At 37.2% G+C, this 24,424-nt stretch overlaps 1 protein-coding gene across 1 annotated transcript in view; it reads left to right on the top strand.

Moving 5' to 3' along the window:
- Window positions 1-24,424, top strand: part of ETFA (electron transfer flavoprotein subunit alpha) — a gene marked incomplete at its 3' end in the record, with an annotated part of 72,395 nt that overhangs the window by 44,043 nt on the left and 3,928 nt on the right. Inside the window, exons 6-11 of the mRNA XM_042782064.1 lie at window positions 2,347-2,428; window positions 2,529-2,611; window positions 11,658-11,757; window positions 13,163-13,273; window positions 13,904-14,005; window positions 16,043-16,111. Coding sequence (XP_042637998.1) covers window positions 2,347-2,428; window positions 2,529-2,611; window positions 11,658-11,757; window positions 13,163-13,273; window positions 13,904-14,005; window positions 16,043-16,111 — 547 coding nt within the window. The remainder of the gene's footprint in view (window positions 1-2,346; window positions 2,429-2,528; window positions 2,612-11,657; window positions 11,758-13,162; window positions 13,274-13,903; window positions 14,006-16,042; window positions 16,112-24,424) is intronic.

The raw sequence follows: 24,424 nt of genomic DNA, 5'->3' as shown, positions 1-24,424 counted from the left end.
TCCCATGTACCTCTCTATGTCTTTCTCATCCTCAATGCTGCCATATTGGTCACTCATATTTGGTACATTGCCCTTCTCTTCACCCAAATCAATATTTATCTCTATCTATCTTAACAGTGTTCCTTCCCCTCCCCTCCCACCCCTGGTAATCAGCAAAGAAAATTCCCTTCAATAGATAAACCTTTCCTTAACTTTTACAATAATGGACTAGTACAATATTTGTCCTTTTGTGATTGACTTATTTCACTCAGAATGTCCTCCAAGTTCATCCATGTTATGCGGTGTTTTGCAGATTCTACATTATTCTTTAGCATTTCATAGTATTCCATTGTGTGTTTGTACCATAGTTTGGTTATCCATTCCTCAGTTGATGGACATCTAGGTTGTTTCCATCTTTTGGCTATTGTAAATAGTGCTGCGATTAATATGGGTGTGCATATATCTGTTCTTGTCATGGCTCTCGCTTCTTTAGAGTATATACCTAGTAATGGGATGTCTGGGTCAAATGGCATTTTTAATTCCAACTTTTGAAGGAATCGCCATACTGCTTTACACAATGGTTGTACCATTTTACAATCCCACCAGCAGTGTATGAGAGTCCCAATCTCTCCACAACCTCGTCAGCATGTTATTTTCTGTCTTGTTGAACTTTGCTACTAGTGCTGGAGCAAGATGGTACCTCATTGTTGTTTTGATTTGCATCTCTCTAATAGCTAATGATCGTGAGCATTTCTTCATATGTTTGTTGGCCATGCCAAAAGTTTTTAACAATAAAAAAAGGTAGTTTTGATGGCAAGATTCTGTTCCGTTTTGTATCATAGCCTCCTGTATAGCTTCTTAGGAGTTAATTGGGATGTCTTAATTAGGCATTCTCTTCAAGTTAGAGAAGCCAAATAGAAATTCTTACATAATAAAGTGGTGATGGTCAGTGAGGGCTTCTGTGGTATGAGTTAGTCTGCCAGTGAAGACTTGTTTTAAATCTTGCACGGTTCAGTAGATGTACTTCTGTACTGCATCTTCTCTTCGTTGAATACTGTTGCAACTTTACAGTCTATGGAGGGGGATAGGAGCCTCAGCCTTTTATGCCAAGTCATCAGTGAATCAACATGGAGGTAGACAAGGAAATAGAAGATGTTGATACAACTGACATGATCCACTAAAGCAGAAACCAAATCCACTGCTGTCAAGTCAGTTCTGACTCTTAGTAACCCTATAGGACAGAGTAGGACTGCTCCATAGGGTTTCGAAGGCTGTAAATATTTACGGAAGCAGATTGCCTCATCTTTCTCCTTCAGAGTGGTTGATGGGTTTGAACTGTTGACCTTTTGGTTAGCAGCCAAATGCTTTAACCACTACATCATCAGAGCTCCAAGCAGAAACCGGTATTCTGTAATTACTTAAACCAAAACCAAACCCATGGCTGTAGAGTTGATTCCAACTCATAGTGACCCATAGGGTTTCCAAAGGTGTAAATCTTTATAGAAGCAGATTGCCTCATCTTCCTCCTACAAGAGTAGCTGGTGGGTAAGGAGACTTCTAATTGCCTTCTGTATACAGAAAATCTTAGTGGTTGGAAAGCTTTTTCAAAATACTATCCTGATTATAAACATGAAAAATGAGGAATTAAAATAGAAATTTTGCTTTTTCATATGTAAATATGTGTACATGTACAAGAAATCAGTGGTGACAATGGGCTATTACATAAAATTTTCTCTATTGCCCAAGTGCACTAATTTGAAGATCAGCAGAATAAAGTATGTTGTTGTTGTTGTCGTTATGTGCCGTCGAGTCGACCCCGACTCATAGTGACCCCTCCTTGGGTTTCCGAGGCAGTATCACTATGGAAGTAGGATTGCCCAACCTTCCTTCCAAGGAGTGGCTGGTGGGTTTGAACCGCCAGCCTTAGAATAAAGTATAGTGGCCTGTAAAGTAGCATGATTAAGCCTGTTCTTCATCTGTAGGAAACCCTAAACCTAAAAGTATTGGCTGTGTTGTTGTGTGAGAGAGAACCAAACCATTGTCTCAGTTTCATCATTTCTAAAATGATAAATTTATAGTTACATTAAGCCAAAAACAAAGGGCACAATTTACAACTAAATTAGAATGGAAAATCATGTTGAGTTTGGCAGGAATTTTTGCTGAAAAACCTGTACTAGGCCTGTGTAAGGTAAATTGGTAGTAAGATCAGTTGGCAAAAGATTTCCTTTGTTAAAGAATTTTTTTTTTTCTTCTTAAGTAGCCTTTTTTCTAGTAAGACTTTTCAAAAGTTGGCCATTATATTTGTCATGGTTGGCTCTATTTGTATCTGTCTATTAGATGGATGATTAAAAACTCTTTTAATCACAGGTGGCACAGGATCTTTGCAAAGTAGCAGGTGTAGCAAAAGTTCTGGTGGCCCAGCATGATGCCTACAAAGGGTTCCTTCCAGGTGAGATTTTCCAATGGAAAAAAATGTGTCTAAATTATTCTTAAACATATGAATATAAGGATATTATGAAATGTATTTATCAAATGTGTTTAATTCTCAGAGGAACTGACACCATTGATTTTGGCAACTCAGAAGCAGTTCAATTACACACACATCTGTGCTGGAGCATCTGCCTTTGGAAAGGTGAGACGATTGAGCATGTGGAATCTGATGTCACTACTCTGAAAGGCTCGATTTCACTGTGCTAAAAATGTACAACACTTTATTTAGATAGCCGGTCCTGAGTATTCTGAATTAATAGTTTTGCTAAAATTTGTTCTTTCAAGATTTTGTCATTATTTGTTAAAGTGCTATTTCCAGGTTTTCATATCTGGTTACAGAGAAAAACTCTGTTTTTTCAAGATTTTGTTTTAATTTGTCAAAATGCCACTTCCAGGTTTTCCAATTTTGTTGTGGAGATAACTCTATTTAACCTATTTTAAAATGATCTTTGCTGAACTCTGTATGTGTTTGCTGTATAAGTAATCCTTCTTAAGAGATGGCTTATTTGTGTAGTTGATGAATATTTAGAAAGGGTAAATCCTTTATACTTGGGGGATTTGGGAAGGGCAAATGGTTGTGGAAGATATCCTCAGGGTAAAGAAAGCTGTAATCTGATCATGTGCATCCTGATATATCTGAAACAGGAATGTGCTAGCAGATGGGTAGTAGTCCACATGATGTTTTAAAAAGGGGGGGATGGGAGGAGCTTAAGACAAGAAATCTTGTCAGTGGGTCTTATTCTTTCTCTAGCCATGAATATTATTCTCACTCTTTTTTCTTTTATTCTGTTTCTAATAAGCTGCAGTCTTTAGTTTTTATTTTTACTTTTTAAAATTATAAAGTAAGGTGTACACAAATACATATTTATTGTAAAGGATGCATACAAAATATAAGTATGCAGAGCTAAGTATCAAAGTCTCCTTTTTTATTCCCAATTCACTCTTCCTCTTCAGAACTACAACTCTTAACAACTGTATGTTCTTTTAGGCTTCTTTCTATGGATTTTAAAATTATAATGCATGTACAAGTATTTTTTTTACTTCTAAGATATGATAGTATAGCATGAATTGTTTTGTGACTTGTGGTTTGACCATGTCTTGACGATAGTAGCTCATAATATGTCTATTTCATTTTTCAAAGCTGTATAATATTCCATATTTAACCAAGGATGGACAATTATGTTGTTTAATTTTTTTTGCACTTATATATAGAAAAAAAGGCACCAGGTTTGCTGGTCTGATAGAGCCTGGTGGAACCCCTGAGACTACTGCCCCTAGCTGCCCTTTAGGTCTAGAATTGAATCTAGAACTGAACTTACTCCTGTTGCCTCCACCCAAACAAAAGATAGGCATATGAGCTGAACATTTACATTAGGTAGATACACTCCTTAGAGCAATCAATCATGGGAGAATAAAAGGGCTGTGTATGCACAGGGAGACAGCTCGGGGAGCAGGAGTGCATGGGAGGGAAGGACACAGGGAAGAGGTAACTATGGGGAAGAATTGGGAGGGGAGTTGTTGCATTGTGGGAAATTGTAGTCAATGTCATAAGACAAAGTATATGTGAGCCACTGTATGAAAAATTAATGTGCTCTGTAAACTTTTACCCAAATCACAATAAAAATTTGAAAAAAAATTTTTTTTTGCACTTATAGACATCTTTGGGCTATACAAGTGCAAGTATTAATTACAGTAGATTTCTAGAAGTAAAATAACTAAGCAAAGACTATGTGCAACACAGAGACTTCCGGTAAGATGGAGGAATAGACAGACAAGTGACACAGACCCTCTTCAACAAGGAAAGAAAAACCAATTGACAGAGGTACAGAAGATAATCCTGGAACCCTGAGCTTTGAAAGGAACTATACAGAAGTGGATTAGGCACCAACTAGGGGAAAAACCTGAATGAAAACAGTGAGTACAGAGACAGTCAGAGCTGCGGACTGTCAGCTATTCTGACAGGACCAACAGCCTAAATATTTCCAAGTGGTGTTGGGACCTGAGAATTGACCTAAAGATCAGCCATGGTCACTAAAGGCTGCAGGGACAACTGCGCTGGTGGCCTATGACTAGGAAGGGAAGCAGCTAGGAGGGAGACAACCTGAGCTGTCGGCTTTCCGCTGTCCAGAGGGCACAGCCATTTTGATTGTTTACACGTGGCAGCCATTTTGGATACTTAAAGTGACCAAGGGCACAGCCATTTTGAATATTTACAAGCAGAGGCCATTTTGGATATTTAAAGTGACTGAGGGTGGAGCCATTTTGAATCTTTACAAGTGGCAGCCATTTTGGATTTTAAAGTGATAGCATTCTCATTTGGATTCCAGGGCACTAAGAACAGGTTCTGTTTGCCGATGTCAGCAGGCACATACGAATGGCTGACAACAGGAAAAGAGACAGGTGGTAAATCTATAAGTGCTGTCAACTAGCGTATAGAGGAGCACAGTACCCTGCTTGCATAGATAACATACAAAAACAAACAAACAAACAAACAAAATGAAAATCGTGGGTAATTCACTCCACCATCCAATCACCAATTCAGTATAAACACAAAAATGTCACAGTGCCTCAGAGAAAACAGAGCATCACAGTCCACACAAAGAAGCAAGATAAAGCAGGAGGAACAAGGGACCAGGATACAGACCCCAAGCACATCCCTGAGGAAGATGCAGCATTGGAACTCCCTGATAAGGAATTCAAAAGAATTATATTTAGGTATCTTCAACGAGTTGAGAGACAGATCAGGGAAAACACAAAGAAAACCCTAGAACAATTTCGAAAGACAGTACAAGAACAAAATGACAAAGTCAATGAAAAATAAGAAATGATACAAAATCTACACATAGAAATCCAGAAGATTAATACCAAATTTTCAGAAATAGATAAGACATTGAATGGGCAAAGGAGCAGAATTGAGTCAATGGAAGACAGAATTAATGAGATTGAAGGCAAATACCTGAACACTTCTTTGGAAAGAGATCAATCAGAAAAAAAGATCAAAACAAAATGAAGAAAGCGTAAGATTCATGTGGGATACAATCAAAAAGAATAACCTAAGTGTAATCGGAATTCCAGAACAGGAAGAGAAAAATAAAACCACAGAGAAAATTGTCGAAGATTTGTTGGAGGAGAATTTTCCTGGTATGTTGAAAGATGAAAATATATCCATTCAGGAAGTCCAACAAACCCCAAACAGGATAGATCCCCCCAAAAAATCACTCACATATGTCATCATCAAACTCACCAAAACCAAAGGCAAAGAAAGAATCATGAGAGCAGCACAGGAAAAATGAAAAGTTACTTACAAAGGACAAGCAGTAATTATAAGCTTTGATTTCTCAGTAGAAACCACGTAAGCGAGAAGGCAATGGGATGGCATACAGAAAACCCTGAAAGAGAAAAATTTCCAACCAAGAATTATGTACCCAGCAAAATTGTCCCTCAAATATGATGGTGAAATTAGGGCATTTCCAGATAAGCAGAAATTAAGGGAATTTGTTAAAACCAGACCAACCTTACATGAGATGCTAAATGGAACCCTTTGGACAGAGAAGCAACAACAGCCAACAACAATTGACCATTACCACACATGATAATATAACCCAGAAACCAACTCAACAAAAGAAAAACCAACAAAGAAAAATGATAAACCTTCACATCTAAAAAGAGGGCCAGCATAAATATTAAGCAAATACTAAAACAATAGTAATGAAGTGATAACACGATTCATAAACAAAAATGAGCTCAGTGTAGAAAATGATACGGAACAAAGAAATTGACACCACGAAAAAGCACATAACAAAAATGACAACAACAATTTCATATTTGCCGATAATTACATATCTGTCAAGGGACTTATCTCCAAGATTTATAGCGGAAGAGTGGATGACCAAACTATGGTACCTACACATAATGGAATCCTGTGCAGCACTAAAGAATAATATAGAGTCTGCAAAACACCACATTATATGGATGAACTTGGAGGACATTATGCTGAGTGAAATAACTCAATCACAAAAAGAAAAATACAGTATTAGCTCATTGTTGTGGAGGGTCAAGGAAAAGTTTATATATGGAGGGAAACTTTCTTTGTTGTTTGCCAGGGGTGAGAGGGGAGAGGGAGGGAACCTGAAAAAAAAAATGCATTGATCCATGTCACTTTAGTTTTGTGTATTTCACTGTACATAAATTATATTTCAATAAAATGCATTTTTAAAAAAAGACTAGGTGCAGTTAACATTTTGATATATACTGCTAAATGGCTCTTAAAAGGATACTTAAATTTGTGCTCCACCAGTTGTATATGAGACAGTCCTGGTAGTAACTGGTATTACACATTTTAACATTTTTTTCCTCTGTCTTATGGGTGGAAAATTACATCTTGCTTATTAAATTTGCATTTCTCTGATTGTTAGTAAGACTGAACATCTTTTCATATACTTACCATTCATTTTTATTTCTTCTATTAATTTTCTTGATTTGATTTTTTCCCTTTTAAATTCATAATTCCATTGCAGTTAATTTTTCAGTATGAATTTGGGAAATAAGATATGCTCTCTTTCATCAGCTGCTACTCCTATTGAGCGGCAGTAATAGGTTACATATATTGGTCTTTTTCCTTGGTAAAGGGTATTTGGTGAATATTTTTCTGGGGTCCAGTATTCCTTCTAGGCATGAGGAATCACTACAAACCTTGTAGGGACTTTGTACAGTTACCTGTGTAAATTGTATGGCGGTTAGACGAGGAAATAGAAGATGGTAATATGACTGACATGGCTATGCTAAAGCAGAAATCAGTTAAAGATATTGGAAAAGTTTGTTTTTAACCTCTAGAATTTTCAGTTTGAACTCATGAAAATTTTTCATTTTAGACTAGTCTAAATGAATGACTTAAGATGACTTTCTAGGCAATAACAGAATTTTCAACCTACAGTGTAAACATACAGGTTTAATGGACAATTATTCTTCTATAAGGTTGTCACATTGCAGGCTACCATAAATTACTCCATTTTTGTATGGGGTTTAGTAACTGATAGGTACTAAAGATGGTTCCATAGATATATATGACATTGGGCTAGTCGTTTACCTTTCTGAAGTTTGTTTTTCTTATATGTAAAATGATGGAGTTTCACCAGGTGATGTCTAACATCTACCAATTGTTGTTGTTGTTATGTGCCGTCGAGTCGGACCAGACTCATAGTGACCCCTCCTTGGGTTTCCAGGCAGTATCACTATGGAAGTAGATTGCCCAGCCTTCCTTCCGAGTTTTAGAGATGTTAAAATCTGGAATCATTTTCTCTGGGATAGATTTCTCTTTCCCTGGAAATGGTTAAGTCAGAGGCTTGACAGCCAACTATTTACTGTACTCTGGGATACTGTAAAAAGGATTACTGCATTAGATGAACATTGAATTAGAAGATCTTTATGGACCATTTCATCTCTGAGAATTTTTATTCTATTTTGAATGATTTAAACAATTTCATGGGTCTGCAGTTTCTGTGGTGACAGTTCACCTGAAAGACTATTAGACAAAAGAAGGGTGTTAGTTGAGTCTCATTTGCCAGATTTTAATAATCTGGTCTTGATTACTTTGTTGTGCTGTATGGATCACATAATAATAAGTGATGCTGCAGCCTCTGAATGGGTTTGGAATGAGAGTCCATTAGATGAAGGTAAACATTTTGCTCTGTGGCAGTCCTTTGTCAGCACTGATTTTGAGATAACACACTTTTATATTGGGATGCAAGGATTTTTAAATCTGCAAAGATGAAAGGAACACAATGACAGTTATCACTTCTCCTCCCATGTGGTTCAGTCTTTTGGATAGTGTAGAGATATATCCATTTATCATCTACCCTTTCAGAGCATTTAGATGGAAGACCAGACTTAGATGGTGTAGTGCCTAAGGCATGTGACTGCTAACTAGAAGGCTGGTGGTTCAAACCCACCAGCCACTCCTCAGAAGGAAGATTGGGCAATCTACTTCCATAGTGATACTGCCTTGGACACCCAAGGAGGGGTCGCTGAGTCAGATCCGACTCCATGGCAGTGGCTTTGGTTTTGGTAAGTACCATGGTAATTTTTTTTTTCAAGATGTGCTAAAACAAAACAAATCAAAAAACCCCCAAACTCATTGCCTTTGAGTCGGATCTGATTCATAGCAACCCCTGTTTGGGTTTCCGAGGTGGTATCACTACGGAAGTAGATTGCCCAAATTTCCTTCCAAAGAGGGGCTGGTGGGTTTGAACCACCAGCCTTCTGGTTAGCAGTCATATGCCTTAGTCACTACACCACCAGAGCTCCCAGAATAAAACAGAGGGTAATGAAATGTCAAAAGGCATTAAATTTCAAGCAGTTTAGAAAATTTTATAACTTTAAAAAGAGGCACATAAACATTTATGAGAGAATCAGCTCAGCTAGATAATAATATCCCAGTAGTATCTCTTGAATAGTTAGAGAAGGTGGCTCAGGAAAAACTTTACTCACTGAAGCAGGTTTTCAACACTGACAAATCTGGTTTGTTGTGGAAGTAGGTATCTTCTAAACCTATGTATTAGGACTGTATTTTAATCCCCCCCCCCTTTTTTTTTCCTATTGAATCTGTGTTAAGTTGGGTTCTCTAGAGAAGCAAAACCAGTAAAGCTTATATATACATATAGAGAAATAGAATTTCATCTTAGGAAAATGGCTCATACACTTATAGAAGCTGGCTAGTCCGAAGTTTTTGAATCAGGCGTCAAGCTGGAGGCTTTTCCTGACTCATGTTCCTGCAGGGACTGATGAGCTCAAGGTTGGCAGGCAGTATACTCGCTGTTGACTCCAATGAATGACGAATCCAAGATCTCCAGGCTGAATGGTGGGTGGATTGCTAGCTCACGGACAGTTGTAGGCAGCACAACAGGATCCCAATCCACAGAAAAGTGTCTCTTTTCCCAGGATGTCCATAAATATATTGGAAGCAGGCCATGCCCCTAGGGAAACTCCCTTCCAATGGATTGGCTGCTCAAAACATATACATCTGATCCCATCATGGGAATAACCCACATCATAATTGCTTAAACCACACAGAGTTGTGGTCCAGCCAAGTTGACACATAACTCTTAATTATCGCAGAATCTTAATTATTTTTATAATTGTGGTTTTACTTTTCATTGGCTTTTCTACCATGGTTGACAAAGGATTGCTACATTATGTAAATATCGATAAACTGGAAATTAGAAATCTTTTTCTATTGGAAAAGGGGCAGGAGAGAAATTGGCTTAGACTTTCCACACTTGTTAGCATTGCTTTATATAGAAGTATTTATCAGATATAGTTTGGAATTGGGGACATAAAAGAAATAGAAGAAACAAAACCTTTGCCCTCAAGATACTTAAAAATCTAATTGAAGTCATATAACGTATATTAAAAATTATTGTAAAATGTTAACATGTTAGTACCAATTCATATAATGTACATATGTGTAGGAGGATGCAGAATAAAGGAGTAATTAGAAGATAATCTGGGATAATTCTTAGAGAGCAGAGGGTTTGGAGTTGTAGGGGAAAGGGAATTTGAGAGTGTACCCACAGAAGGCACTGCCATGTACCAAGTTTAGGAGGTGAGATGGAGTAAGCTTTGTGGACAAAGCAGTATAGAATTCATCTTTTCTATTTGTATGCTAAAAGCAACACTTTACTTTTTGTGATTATATAGTTTAGATTAATGTCATCATCTAAGAGTACCTTTGAATCCAAAAAGTATGTATATGTCAGTCTTCACTAACTGACTATCCTCTGTTTTAGAACACTTGAGTCATAGAATTTTAGACTAGAAGGATAGGGATTCTCTTCCCCTCAATGTGAGGTGAGGTAACTGAGATGTGGGGAAAGAGTGGCTCTCCCTAGGACCCCAGCCACTGAGAGCAAAGTTACCACATGTATCTGTTCCTCAAACAAAAAAACAAACTCACTGCCGTCGAGTCGGATCTGACTCATAGCAACCCCTCCTTGGGTTTCCGAGGTGTTATCACTACGGAAGTAGATTAGCCAACCTTCCTTCTGAGGAGTGGCTGGTGGGTTTGAACTGCCAGCCTTCTGGTTAACAGTGAAATGCCTTAGGCACTATGCCACCAGCACTTAAATGCTTATACAAGGAAAGGCATATAAGTATATTGTTAATCACTTCATACATACTATACAGGCTATTCTTTACCTTACTCATTCTCTCTCTCTCTCTCTCTCTCTCTCTTTTTTTGTGGGGAAAGGGATACATAGTATTCCATTATGTAGATGAACTATAATTTATATCACCTATTTCTAATTGATGGACATTTCAGTTAATTTTGAGTTTTTTACTGTATCAGTTTAAACAAAAGGTGAAAATACCTGCTTCAAAATTGTTTTATTTATATTAAGTAAATATAACCAAAACACAAACCCATTGCTGTTGAGTTGATTTGGACTTATAGTGACCCTATGGGACAGAGGACAACTGCCCCATAGGGTTTCCAAGGCTGTAATCTTTTCGGAAGCAGAGCAGCCAATGGGTTTGAAAATATTCAAAAGGTATTTTCTCTTGAACTCATATAATGGTCAGAATTTGTAAAGCAAGAATTAACTCTGTTGGATTGAGGTTTATAGCCTTTTGGTTAGTAGCCAAGTATCTAACCACTGCACCACCAAGGCTCCTTAAGTAAATATACACAAGTATAATCTTTCAGTATTTGAGAATACTGAACTTGCTACTCTTCTAAATATTTTTTCTATCTTTATTTAAATCAGTTATCCATTACTCTCACACTTTTTAGTGGCATTCATTAAAGCAAACATATCTCATAATTCAACGTACTGAGTTAAGGAGGTTTACTTATTGTTGTCGTTAGATGTCATCAGGTCGTTTTCGACTCATAGTGACTGCATGTGACAGAAATGCCACACAGGGTTTTTGAATGTAATCCTTACATAAAACTCATAAAACTCCTGATGTAGTTAGAATAATAGTAGACTTTCATTTAATCTCAAAGGCTATTAAAAAAGCTGTGCTTGAAGTTGTGGTTTGTCTAAGGATAAGGATGAATATGAAATATAAATTATTTAAATTGACATCTCTATAGAATATGCATTTAGAGAATGACATGGCTGATAGTTTGTAAACATCAGTCAGCATGTATGTGTATGTATATAATTCACTCCTTATTTTGCTTTTAGAATCTTTTGCCCAGAGTAGCAGCCAAACTTGATGTTGCCCCAATTTCTGACATCATTGCAATCAAGTCACCTGACACATTTGTGAGAACAATTTATGCAGGTGAGTACCCAAAGTAGATAATTAATCAATGTGTTAAATCTTAGTAAATTTAAAAAGCAGAATTTAATCTTGGAAATAGGATTTTAAAACAAGCTATGTAGTTACTTTAAGTGGACCATCTTAAAGGTTTCTGGGAAACATCTTAAGTCTTAGAATTGCTTCTGAACCATGACAGCGTTCCTTCTGATAGATCTGGAGCACAGTTCTTTCCTACCTGGTCATTCAGTTTGCAGTGAGATTTTTCCAAAGGTCAATAAAAATTAGATTCACTAGTTTAATATATTTTAGAAGTAGTACCTGGAAAAGCAAAGCTTTTTTAGAATAGTATTCTCAGTCTTTTCTCCTGTTTCCATCTGCATTAAGAATTTCAGTGTCCCTTGAGTTGATTGATCTCTTGCTAAGCATACTGGTCTCCAGTGGGGCTGGAGAAGGCAGTGAACTCTTTGCTCTTTCTGATTAAAGTTGTGTATTTCAGTATAAATGGTCAATTCTCAAATCAAGCCTTTTATCTTCAGTAATGTTTGAGGAGAAATATTTGGTCACTGTTTAGGTCACTCTTAATGTGATTGCTAATCCATAAGAGATGCCTCAAACCCTTTTAAAATCTTGGCACATCCACACTTCCTGCCCTTTATGCCCTATCATGTTATCACATATTTTTCTCCCATAGGATACAAGTAGCTTTATTCTTATTAACTTGTTACAGTTCATATTGTTGAGTTACTGATTGTGGCTTCTTCTTCTTATTATTGATAAGGAAGCTTTGTTTATGTTTCTTTTAAGCAAAGTGTACCTTACTTAGTGTACTTACACTAAGGTATCTGCATTTTCCAGTTTTTTTGCTTCCAGGAAGGTCAACACCTGTTTTATTTTTAACGACTTCCATGGTTAGACAAATATCCACTGTTATGTTTCTTCACTGTTATGGCCCTGGTTGCACAGTGGATAAAGTGCTCTGCTGCTAACCAAAAGGTAGGCAGTTTAAATCACTGGCTGGTCCATGGGAGAAAGATGTTATAGTCTGCTTCTGTAAAGATTACAGCTTTGGAAACCCTATGTGGCAGTTCTGTGCAGTCCTGCAGGGTTGCTATGAATTGGAATCAACTTGAAAGCAGCTGGTTTGTTTGTTTGTTTTTGGTACGTGATTATTGTGTCCCCCTGTTTCAGTTTTTTTATTCCCAGGTCAGCACCTGTCCTATTTTTAAAGACCTCCAGGGTTATACAAATATCCACTGACACACTGTTAATGGTTCTCTTTTTTCTATACTTGGTAAAGTTAGAAAACAACTAGTATACAGTTTTTTCTTACCTTGTCTTAGTGAAGTAAATTTTGAGCCTCAAAGGAATACATGTTTTGTTACTTTTTGAAGAATTCTGTTTTCTTAAAGTAAATTGTGTATTATAGGAAATGCTTTATGTACAGTGAAGTGTGATGAGAAAGTCAAGGTGTTTTCTGTCCGAGGAACATCTTTTGAAGCTGCCGCAATAAGTGGAGGAAGTGCCAGTTCAGAAAAGGGTGAGTGTTAATTTCTTCTTTTTAAATCCAGGTTATATTATATTAGAAATGAGTTCCAGTTAAATTCCTAATGCAAAGTATTTAAAAGCTCAATCTAAATGATATTCCTAAGCTTATATAAATAATAGGAAATATATATAACTTACGTCTTTTTCACATAATTTTTGGTATCATCATAGTTGCTTTGGTGGATCAAGGAGGTAGGGGAAAGTGGACACATTAAGGTTAATCTGTTTTATTGATGTTAGGTTTTTTATTCTCTTCTCATTATTTCCACAATACTTGGGAGATTCAGTTTAATAGAATAATGTAATAATAGTAACTGTATAGAGAGTGTTATATTTTAACATATACAGTATCTTACTTGAAGTTAATAGGGAGGGGATTATCCTAGGTTTACAGCTAGACTCAGAGAATTAAATAACATTTCAAAAGTCGTACAACTAATGAGGTAAATTCTGGAATATAACCTCTTTACAAATCAGAGAAATTGTGATGAAGAACCCAGAAAATTCAAAATAACTAACAAAAATTCATAGAAATATGTATTTCTGTATTTCTCTTAAAAGTAATTGCCATTGTAGAACTTTGAATCACAGACATTGTTTTGTTTTGTATCAATGTGTTCAGCATCAAGTACTTCACCAGTGGGGATATCAGAATGGCTTGAGCAGAAATTAACAAAAAGTGATCGACCTGAACTAACTGGTGCCAAAGTGGTGGTATCTGGTGGTAAGTGGAATACTGTAATTTATGAATTTTAAAAGATAATATAAACTTGTAAACTTTGGTTTTATTAGTATTATTCCAGAGAAGCACAGATTCCCTCCCTCCCAAATATGAGAAGTAGGTACATAAACCAAAAACCAAACTCACTGACTCATAGTGACCTCTCCTTGATTTTCCAAGGTGGTATCTCTATGGAAATAGATTGCCTAATCTTCCTTCTGAGGAGTGGTTCAAACCCACCAGCCACTCCTCAGAAGGATGATTGTGTTGTTGTTGTTATGTGCCATTGAGTCGGACCCGACTCATAGTGACCCCTCCTTGGGTTTCCAAGGTAGTATCCAAGATTGTCCAACCTTCCTTCTGGGGAGTGGCTGGTGGGTTTGAACCACCAGCCTTCTGGTTAGCAGTCAAGTGCCTTAGGCACTATGCTACCAGATGATTAGGCAATCTATTTCTGTAGTGATACAGCCTTGGAAACTCAAGGAGGGGTCGCTATGAGTTGGATTTGATTTGATGGCAGTGAGTTTTTTTTTTTTTTAATGGGAGTTCTAGTTTTAGTTTGTTGAGAAACCACCACACTGTTTTCCATAACAGCTATACCATTTTGTGTTCCCACTGGCAATGGATAAGGATTCTAATTTCCCCACATCCTTGCCAGCATTTGTTATTTTCTGTGTCCCCGTTTCCCTGTCCCATCCCATCCTGTCTCGTCCTGGGTGTCTTTTTCTGATTTTGATTATCAGGCTTATGTCTGCTTCATAGAGTGAATTAGGGAGTATTCCTTCCTTCTGTATCTTTTGGAAGGGTTTAAACAATACTGATGTAAATTCTTCTCTAAGTGTTTGGTAGAATTCCCCAATGAAGCCATCTGGACTAGTTTTTGATCACTGATTTGCTCTCTTCACTTGTTATGGGTCTGTGGAGCCTTTCTATTTCCTCTTGAGTCAGTTTGGGTTGGTTTTGTGCTGCTAAGAATTTGTCCATTTCATGTAGATTGTCCAGTTTGTTGCCATACAGTTGTTCATAATATTCTGTCATAATTCTCTTCATTTCTATTGGATCAGTTGTCATGTCTCCTCTTTCACTTAGGTTGGTTATTTGTATCTTTTTTTTTTTCATTTCTCAGTCTAGTTAAAAGTTCATTAATTTTATAAAAGAACCAGCTTCTGGTTTTATTTATTCCCTATTATTTTTCTGTTTGACTTCTTTTATATCATGCTCTTTATTAAAATAATTAATTAAAAGGACCACTTATTGGGATGATTTTAAAATCTTTCCAAATTAAATATAATCAAATCAAACAAAATAATTAAGTTTCCAAACAGCCTTGTATTGCTAGGGGGATTGAAAAGAAATAATTCAGTAGTCAGATATATCTGACCCATTTATTTATTCATTCATTTGAGAAATGCTTATTGAGTGTCGGTTCTGTCCAGGCCCTATAAAAAGTGCTGGAGAAACAAAGATGAAAAGGCAGAGTATTCTTGCTTTTAAGAAGTTTAAAGTTTGGTAGTGTAACTTACACTGAAATAATAACTTCATTCAGTCATTGAACCAGTATTTATGGAGCAACTGCTATGTGTAAGGAATTTTTTAAGTACTGTGGATATAGCAGTGACCATGATAGATGTGGACTCTGCAGTTAAAGATCTTTGTATGTATTAAAGCCTAATTACAGGAGGAAGTGGGAAGAATACTGTTACATTGAGGGAATCGCATGAAACAAAATATGTATAAATTGTTGAATGGAAAACTAATTTGCTCTGTAAATTTTCACCCAAACTACAATAATAATAATAATTATAAAAAAATAATTGCAAAATTAGTTTATTACACAACTAGTTAATTACAATAATGCTGAGTGTTCTGTAGAAGTACAAGAGAAAGGGCAAGCACAGGAGTAGCATCAGGGAAGACTTTATAGAGGAGATGGTATGCTTGATGTGGCAATTATGTAATAGTAAAATTCACTCAGGTATACAGAGTATCGAAATGGAGTTTATATTTGCCTAATTTGGTTTTTTAATCTTTTTTAATGAGGTCGGGGTTTGAAGAGTGGAGAAAACTTTAAGTTGTTATATGACTTGGCGGATCAACTACATGCTGCAGGTAAAATTATATTCCTTAGTAGAATGTTCCCTTTTTGTTGGAAATATTTTTTATTCATTATTTTATTTATATATAAGTCACTCAAGGTTGCAAATCATTTAATTTTCTGTAGTTTTCTGCTTTTCTCTTTGAAAAGAGGCCTCCAAATAAATGTTACAGAATTCATCTAAGCAAGAAAAAGATGTCTTCATTCTTTTTTCATGTTTGCATGACACTCTTATATTTGCCAAATCCTAGTAATTTTTTTTTCATTTTTTAAAAAAGTAAATGTCAGTTTCAGTGCCTACTTGAGATTCAGGAGTGCCCTGGTTTTTCTCATTATTGGTGGTCTAATATACATGTCTCATATAAGCTGTTGTTGTTCTTGTTGTTGTTAGATGCTGTCAAGTTGGTTCTGACTATTCATAGTGACCTATGTACAAAAGAACAAAACATTGTCTGGTCCCTCATATAAATAGACATTTAAAATTATTTTAAAAATTGTAGTTAACCATTTATAGGAGACCTGTTATTTAAAATATTTTAGATTACTTTTTAACCACATAACTACTAAATATATTCTTCTTTTATAATACTAAAACACTATAGATATAAGGCTGAAGTCCTCTCTGACCATCAGCCCTAATTTTGTCTCTTCTTTCCTTTTTAAGAGTTTTGTGTATAACTTCCTAAGCTTTTCCTCAGCTTTTCTATTATATGTGTACCCATAGAAACAGTAATGGTTTTGTGTGAAGAGAGGATTATACTGACTAATTAGATGGTGATATATGATTTAGGATGCTTATTTCATTCATTCATTCAACAAATATTTACTGAGTATCTACCTTGTGGCAGGCACTGTATTGGTGCTAGGGAAATAGCAGTGAATAAAATAAACAGAAATTTCTGCCTTTGTGGAACTTATATTTCTAGTTGTATGGGACAAACATTAGTTTATTAGTAATAATGTTTACTAATAAACATTATTATTAGTTTATTAGTTTCCTGTGCCTGCTATAACAAATTACCATAAAGTTGGTGGCTTAAAACAAGAGAAATTTATTCTCTTACAGTTTTGAAGGCCTGAAATGAAGGTGTTGGCAGGACCACATTCCATCCAGGAGCCCTGGGGGAGAGTCTGTTCTTTGATTCTTCCAGCTTCTGGTGGCTGCCCTGGCATTCATTCCTTAGTTTGTGCCTGCGTCACTCTAATCTCTGCCTCTGTCTTCACATCACAGTCTCCATGCCAGTAATGAGAATGCATGTGACAGCATTTTAGTGCCTATCAGATAATCCAGGATAAGCTTCCTGTCAAGATCTTTAATGTTACCACATCTTTTGCCATATAATGTGATATTTACTTTTTTTGCCCCGTAAGGTAATGTTCATAGTTTCTAGAGATTAGGAAGTTAATATTTCTTTGGGGTCCCATTTTCTGCTTATAACATACATTAAACATAATAAATTGAATATTATAGTGTCCTCCCCCAAAAATGAAAAACCACAAAAAACCCAAACTCACTGCCATCAAGTCTGTTCTGACTCATACTGACCCTATTGGGTTTTCAAGATTGTAAATCTTTACTGAAGCAGACTGTTTCATCTTTCTAAAGAGTAGTAAATGCTGTGGAGAAAAATAGAGCCAGATAAGGAGGAATGTTGCAGAGGGTACATTGTAATTTTAAATAAAATTACAGTGAGACTTTTGAGCAAAGGTTTGAAGGAGGTAAGGGAACAAGCCACGAGGAGATCTCAAGGAATATTATTTCAGGCAAAGAGAACTGTAGTGCAAAGGGCATGTCTAAGGCAGGTGCATGTCTGGCATGTTTGTTGAATACCAGGGAGACTAGTATTACTGGAATGGGGAGTATGGAGAGTGTTAAAGGGAAAGTAGTAAGGTAAAACTAGGGGTAGAGTCTTGTAGACCATTGTAAGGATATTGCTTTTCTCTGAGTGAAATGGGGAGCCATTGGAAGGTTTGGGCAGAAGAGTGAATGACATGATCTGATATATTTTAAAAGGATCACTAAGTTTCAGTGTTGAGGTTAGAGTGTAGGATATAAGTGCAATAATGGGGAGATCAACTAGACAGCTATTTCAGTCACCCAGGTGAGAAGTGATGCTAGTTTGGGCTAGGGTAGCAGCAGATGTAGAAGAAATGGTTAGTTTCCAGATACATATTTGAAGGTAGAGCCATCAGGATTTGGATATGGATTATGAGAGAAAGTTTTTGTCCTAGCAACTGGTAAGAAGTTTCTGTTAGCTGAAATGAAGATGACCTCAGGTAGATTAGTTTCTAGGGAGAGATCAGGAGTTTATTTTTTGGGGTATGTTAAGTTTTGAGATGTCTAATAGAAACCCAAGTAGAGGTGTTAGTTCTGGCAGGTGGTATAGAATTTGGAGACATTTTGGCTGGAGATTTAACTTTGGGAGTCGTTCTGGTTACCTAGTGCCACTCTGACAAGAATATACCACAAATGGGATGGCTTGAACAAACAGGAGTTTATTCTCTTATAGTTCAGGAGGCTAGAAGTCCAAATTCAAAGTGCCAGGCTCTAGGGGCTGTGTGAAAGCCCCTCAACCTTGGACTTCAGCTCTGCCTCTTGCTCCCACCCCACTGAAGCTAGAGGCATCTCTTTCTCAGGCAGCTACTGGCTGCTGAGGCTAACAAGCCCAAGATCAACAAATAAAATGGCACAGTCCCAATGTTACCAAACCACATGGCAGGCCATTAATTGAAGTGCATTGAAAGTCCTAATGTTGGCAGAGCATGGCAGGCTGCTGAATGACATGGCTAATGCAGGGTTCAAGCGTGCCATAAACTGGAGACCATTCCCAAAGCTGCTGCTTATATAGAGGAAGTAGACCACATACCCAAAGGCAGCTACTCAGTTGCTCACAGTAGATTCCACCATGGAGTTGATTACCAGTCTTATGGGGAATACTACATCCAGCTGCCCAGCCACTCAACCAGGCCCAGCCAAGTTGACACACAAACTTAACCGCCATAGGAGTCAATTGCATTTAGATGATATTTGAAGCCATGAGACGATGAATTACCAAAGGTATGAGGGTAGATAAAAAAAGTAATCTTAGGACTAAACCCTTGACACTAACATTAAGTGGTAGGGGAGAAGAAGAAAATGAAGACCAAAAAGAAGTGGTAAGTAAGCCAGGTGAAGTGTTTTAGTGGGGAAGGAGTGATCATCTTTGTCAAATGCTGCTGATAGGTCAGAGATTAGAGAAAGAGAGTTGTGGAAATGGAGATTATTGAGGAATTGCAGCTCTTGGTAATGGCAGAGTTTGGGATAGGAGCATGGGTGGCTGAAATAGGATAGAGGACAGGATGACTGGAAGAGAGTTGTTCAAGGAACTGAGAAGCCAGGCTCCTGAAATCTCTAAGAGTTAAGATGAGGAGTAGTGTTGGAGAGAGTGACAATGACCCAGAAGCTAAAGATCATTGAGAAATAAAGGGGATTGACCTAGGGATTGGTAGGTGATCATAGCAATGAATGAGTGACATAATCTAATGACATGAGATTAAAATCTGAAGGCTTTTAGAGAAGAAGGAGGAAGAACTTTCTGCACATGGCAATGAGGAGTCCCACCTCTAGGCCCAATGCTATGAGGATGGTGGGGAATAAAGCAGCTGTCGTTGGAGAGGGCTGTGGGGAATAGGTGTCCTCAGAGATAACTAGGTTTTGGGTAGAGCAAGACAATAAAGAGTTGGAAGCTAAAGAGGATTTGGTTTGCTGATACTGGGCTTTGAGTTCCAGAAATCACAGTGTAAGGGTTTAGGGCTTGGGGAGGAGTTGGAGATGGGTACAGAATAGGGAGTATGCAGGACGTGACAGGAGTTAGTATATGAAACATTAAGGGTAAACTCTTAGTCTGGGGCTTCTTGTAGTGACTGACATAAATAAAGGGCAAGTGATGTTAATCTTAGCTGACTCAAAGTCCATAGTAGTGGTTGAGGAATATTTGTTCTTGTTCTTTCTAGATGGAGAAGGGGACTGAGACTCTTTTTTTTTTTTTCTTTAAATTTATTTGTTGTTGAGAATATACACAGCAGAACATAGACCAATTCAACAGTTTCTACATGTACAATTCAGTGACACTGATTACGTTCTTAATGTTATGCACTCATTCTCACCTTTCTCTTCCAAATTGTTCCGTCCTCGTTCACATAAATTCACTGCCCCCCTAAGTTTCCTATCTGACCTTTTGAGTTGCTGTTGTCAATTTGATCCCATATAGTAGTTCTTAAAAGAGCACAATGCTCAAGGCAGACACTCTTTACTAATTAAGCTAAACTATTGTTTAAACACCATTGCCTTCTGGACCCAACATCCTCAGCTACCTACCACCCCTTATCTGTGCCCTCCTTTGCAGCAAGATTCCCTGGAATTCAAGTTGTCTTTTCTGACATTTTCTACTTTGTAAGGCTCACTCTGGATCCCTGCTGGAAGAGGGTAGTTTTATGCTAAGTATGGGCTCCTTGTTGACTCAGTTGAATGAGGCTTGAAGGTCAGTTAGATTTTATTATACTTTTTGACTGGCAAATATCAGTTAAACCTTATCTTGTGTTACATAAAATTGATTTCCTTATCTGGTCACAAGATAATGATAATATAGTATCTTCAAAAGTTGTGAAGTCATTGTATAAAGCAACATTATTTAATGACATCCTAAACTGATTATCTTACATGTTTTATGAATTGAATGTTAATATTTTTTAAGAATGCATTTTATTGAAATATAATTTATGTACAGTGAAATACACAAAACTAAGGTGACATGGGTCAATGCATTTTTTTTTTTTACAGTGTTCCCTCCCTTTCCCTTACCCCTGGCAACCAACAAAGAAAGTTTCCCTCCATATATAATACATAAATCTTTCCTTGACTCTCCACAACAACAAACTGATACTATATTTGTCCTTCTGTGATTGACTTATTTCACTCAGCATAATGTCTTCCAAGTTCATCCATGTTATATGGTGTTTTGCAGACTCTACATTATTCTTTAGTGCTGCATAGCATTCCATTGTATGTATGTACCATAGTTTGGTCATTCACTTCTCTGCTAATGGGCATATAGGTTGTTTTCATCTTTTTGCTATTGTAAATAGTGCTGCATTGAACATGGGTATGTATATTTCTGTTCCTATCCTGGCTTTCACTTCTCTAGTATATATACCTAGTAATGAGATTGCTGGGTCAAATGGTATCTTCAATTCCAGCTTTCTAAGGAATCACCATACTGCTTTCCACAGTGGTTTTATCACTTCATAGTCCCACCAGCAGTGTATGAGAGTCCCAGTCTCTCCACATCCCCACCAGCATTTATTTTCTGTCTCGTTGAATCTTGTCATCAGTACTGAGGTGAGATGGTATCTTGTTGTTGTTTTGATTTGCATCTCTCTAATGGCCAGTGATCATGAGCATCTCTTCGTATATTTGCTGGCCACCTGAATATCCTCCTTGGTGAAGTATCTATTCATGTCTTCTGCCCATTTTTCAATTGGATTGTTAATTCCTTTGCTGTTGAGGTGTTGGAGTTTTCTGTAAATCTTAGAGATAAGTCCCTTGCCAGATAGGTAATTATATGAGTTTGTTGCTGTCATTTTTGTTATGTGCTTTCTCGTGGTGTTGATTTCTTTGTTTCATATAATTTTCTATGCTGAGCTCATCTTGTTTATGAGTCATGTTATCACTTCCTTTGTTGCTATTGTTTTAGTATTTGCTAAATATTTGTGCTGGTTCTCTTTTTTATTGTGATGTGAAGGTTTATCATTTTTCTTTGAGGTTACCCTGTGATTTATACTTTTCTTCCCAAGTTTAGAACAGTCTGTTCTATCTTGTAGTTGTCTTGACTTCCCTACCATCTAATAATTCTGTAATGACACAATTTTTTCCCTCTTTTTGGTTTGTAGTTGTCTTCATTTGTCATTTGATGTCTCTGGTTCCCTGTTTACAATTTTGTAGGCTTATTTACTTTGGATACTTCCATAGCTGGGTTGGTTTCTGGGTTTTGTCATCATGTGTGTTAATGGTCAGTTGTTATTTGCTGTTGTTGCTTCTTTGTCCAAAGGACTCCCGTTAACATCTCTTGTAAGGTTGGTTTTTAACAAATTCCCTTAATTTCTACTTATCTGGAAATGTTCTAATTTCACCATCATATTTGAGGGACAGTTTTGCTGGGTACATAATTCTTGGTTGGAAAATGTTCTCTTTCAGGATTTTATATATATACCATACCACTGTCTTCTCACCTGCATGGTTTCTGCCGAGAAATCTGAGCTTATTATTGGTTGCCTCTTGTAGGTAATTTCTCATTTTCCCTGTGCTGCTTTCAGGATTCTGTCTTTGTCTTTGGTTTTGATGAGTTTGATGATGATATATCTTGGTGATTTTCTTTTGGATTCTATCCTGTTTGTAGTTTGTTGGACTTCTTGAATGGATATATCCTCATCTTTCATTATACTGGGAAAATTTTCTTCCAACAAATCTTTGACAATTTTTTCTGTGGTTTTCTTTTTCTCTTCCTGTTCTGGAATTCCAATGACATGTAGGTTATTCCTTTTGATGGTATCCCATATGAACCTTATGCTTTCTTCATTTTGTTTTCATCTTCTTTCTGATTGCTTTCTAAAGAAGTATTAAGGTATTTGCCTTCAATCTCACTAATTCTGTTTTCCATTGATTCAATTCTATGCCTTTGCCCATTCAATGTCTTATCTATTTCTGAAAGTTTAGTATTCATCTTCTGGATTTCTGTGTGTAGATTTTGTATCATTTCTGATTTTTCATTTTGTTCTTGTATTGTCTTTTGAAATTGTTCTAGGATTTTCTCTGTGTTTTCTTCAATTTTGTCACTGTTTTCCTTGATCTGTCTCTCGATTCATTGAAAATATCTAAATATAATTCTTTTGAATTCCTTATCAGGGAGTTCCAGTGCTGCGTCTTCCTCAGGGATGTGTTTTTTATCTGTATTCTGGTCCATTGTTTCTCCTGCTTTATCCTTCTTCTTTGTGTGCACTGTGATGCTCTGTTGTCTCTGAGGCATTGTGACATTTTTGTGTTTATATTGAGTTGGTGATTGTATGTTGGAGTGACTTACCCACGATTTTTTTTTTCTTTGTTTTGTTTGTATGTTATCTACATAAACAGGGTGCTGTGCTGTGCTCCTCTATTCTAAGTGTTCTATTGACAGCACTTACACACTCACTACCTGTCTCCTTTCCCGTTGTCAGCCTCCCATCTATCCCTGCTATCCTTGGCAAACAGAGCCAATTCTTAGGTCCCTGAAATCCGAATGATAGTGCTGTTACTTTAAAATCCAAAATGGCCACCTCTTGTAAAGATTCAAAATGGCTGTGCCCTTGGTTACTTTAAATATCCAAAATGGCTGCCGCTTGTAAAGAATCAAAATGGGGAGTTCTGGTAAAATGGCGGAATAGGCTGAAAGACTGCACAGACTGTTTTCAACAAAGAAAAGGGAAACCAATTAACACAGATACAGAAGATAATCCTGGACCTGTGAGCTTTGAAGGGAAGGATATAGAAGTGGACTAAACACCAACTAGCAGAAGAATTTGCATGAAAATACCAGAAAAGGAGACATACGGAGCTGTGGTTTGGCAGCGATCCTTACAGCACAGACAGCTTGGATATTGCCAAGTGGTGGTAGGACCTAAGAATTAACCTGAAAATCAGCCCTGTTAGCCAGAGACTGTGTGGAGGAGTGCTCTGGTGGCTGGGGAATAAAAGGGGAAGCAGTGAAGAGGAAGGCGAGCTGAGCTGTGGACTTTTGCCTGTCTGTAGGACACAGCCATTTTGAATGTTTACAAGCAGCTTGACCATTTTGGATATTTAAAGCAACAGTGTTCTCTCAGATTACAAGGACTTAAGAACAGGCTCTGCTTGCTGGGAACCACAAGGACATTCCAGAAGCACGGACTACAGGAAAGGTGCAACATTCCCCTTGTTACTCTTATATCTCACACTCTCTTGGTGAACAGAGGTGCGGCCATCCCTTACTCCTACCCACCTTCTAGCCTGGTAGGAATTCTATCCCAGTCTGTGTGCTCCGAAGGAGCCTGGGTACCCTGCCCCACCCTGTCCAGCTTTTTTTTTTTTTTTTCCTTTTTTTAGTTTGTTTTTGTCTGTTTTAAAACTACTACTATTATTATTACTTTTGTCCTTTTTATTATCATTCTTTATTCTTCCATTCCCAGCTCCCACCTACCTTCTGGGGCTATAAGAACTCCATCCCACTCTGTGTGCTTGGACGGAGCCTGGGTGCCATGCCCTGCCCTCCCCTGATCTTTTT

Source organism: Orycteropus afer, unplaced genomic scaffold, assembly GCF_000298275.1.
Source record: "Orycteropus afer afer isolate SDZICR_OR568_19922 unplaced genomic scaffold, OryAfe1.0 scaffold00233, whole genome shotgun sequence".
NCBI classification, from domain to species: Eukaryota; Metazoa; Chordata; class Mammalia; order Tubulidentata; family Orycteropodidae; genus Orycteropus; species Orycteropus afer.
The sequence above is the reverse complement of the archived record's forward strand: the minus strand, read 5'-3'. Positions and strand labels throughout refer to the sequence as shown.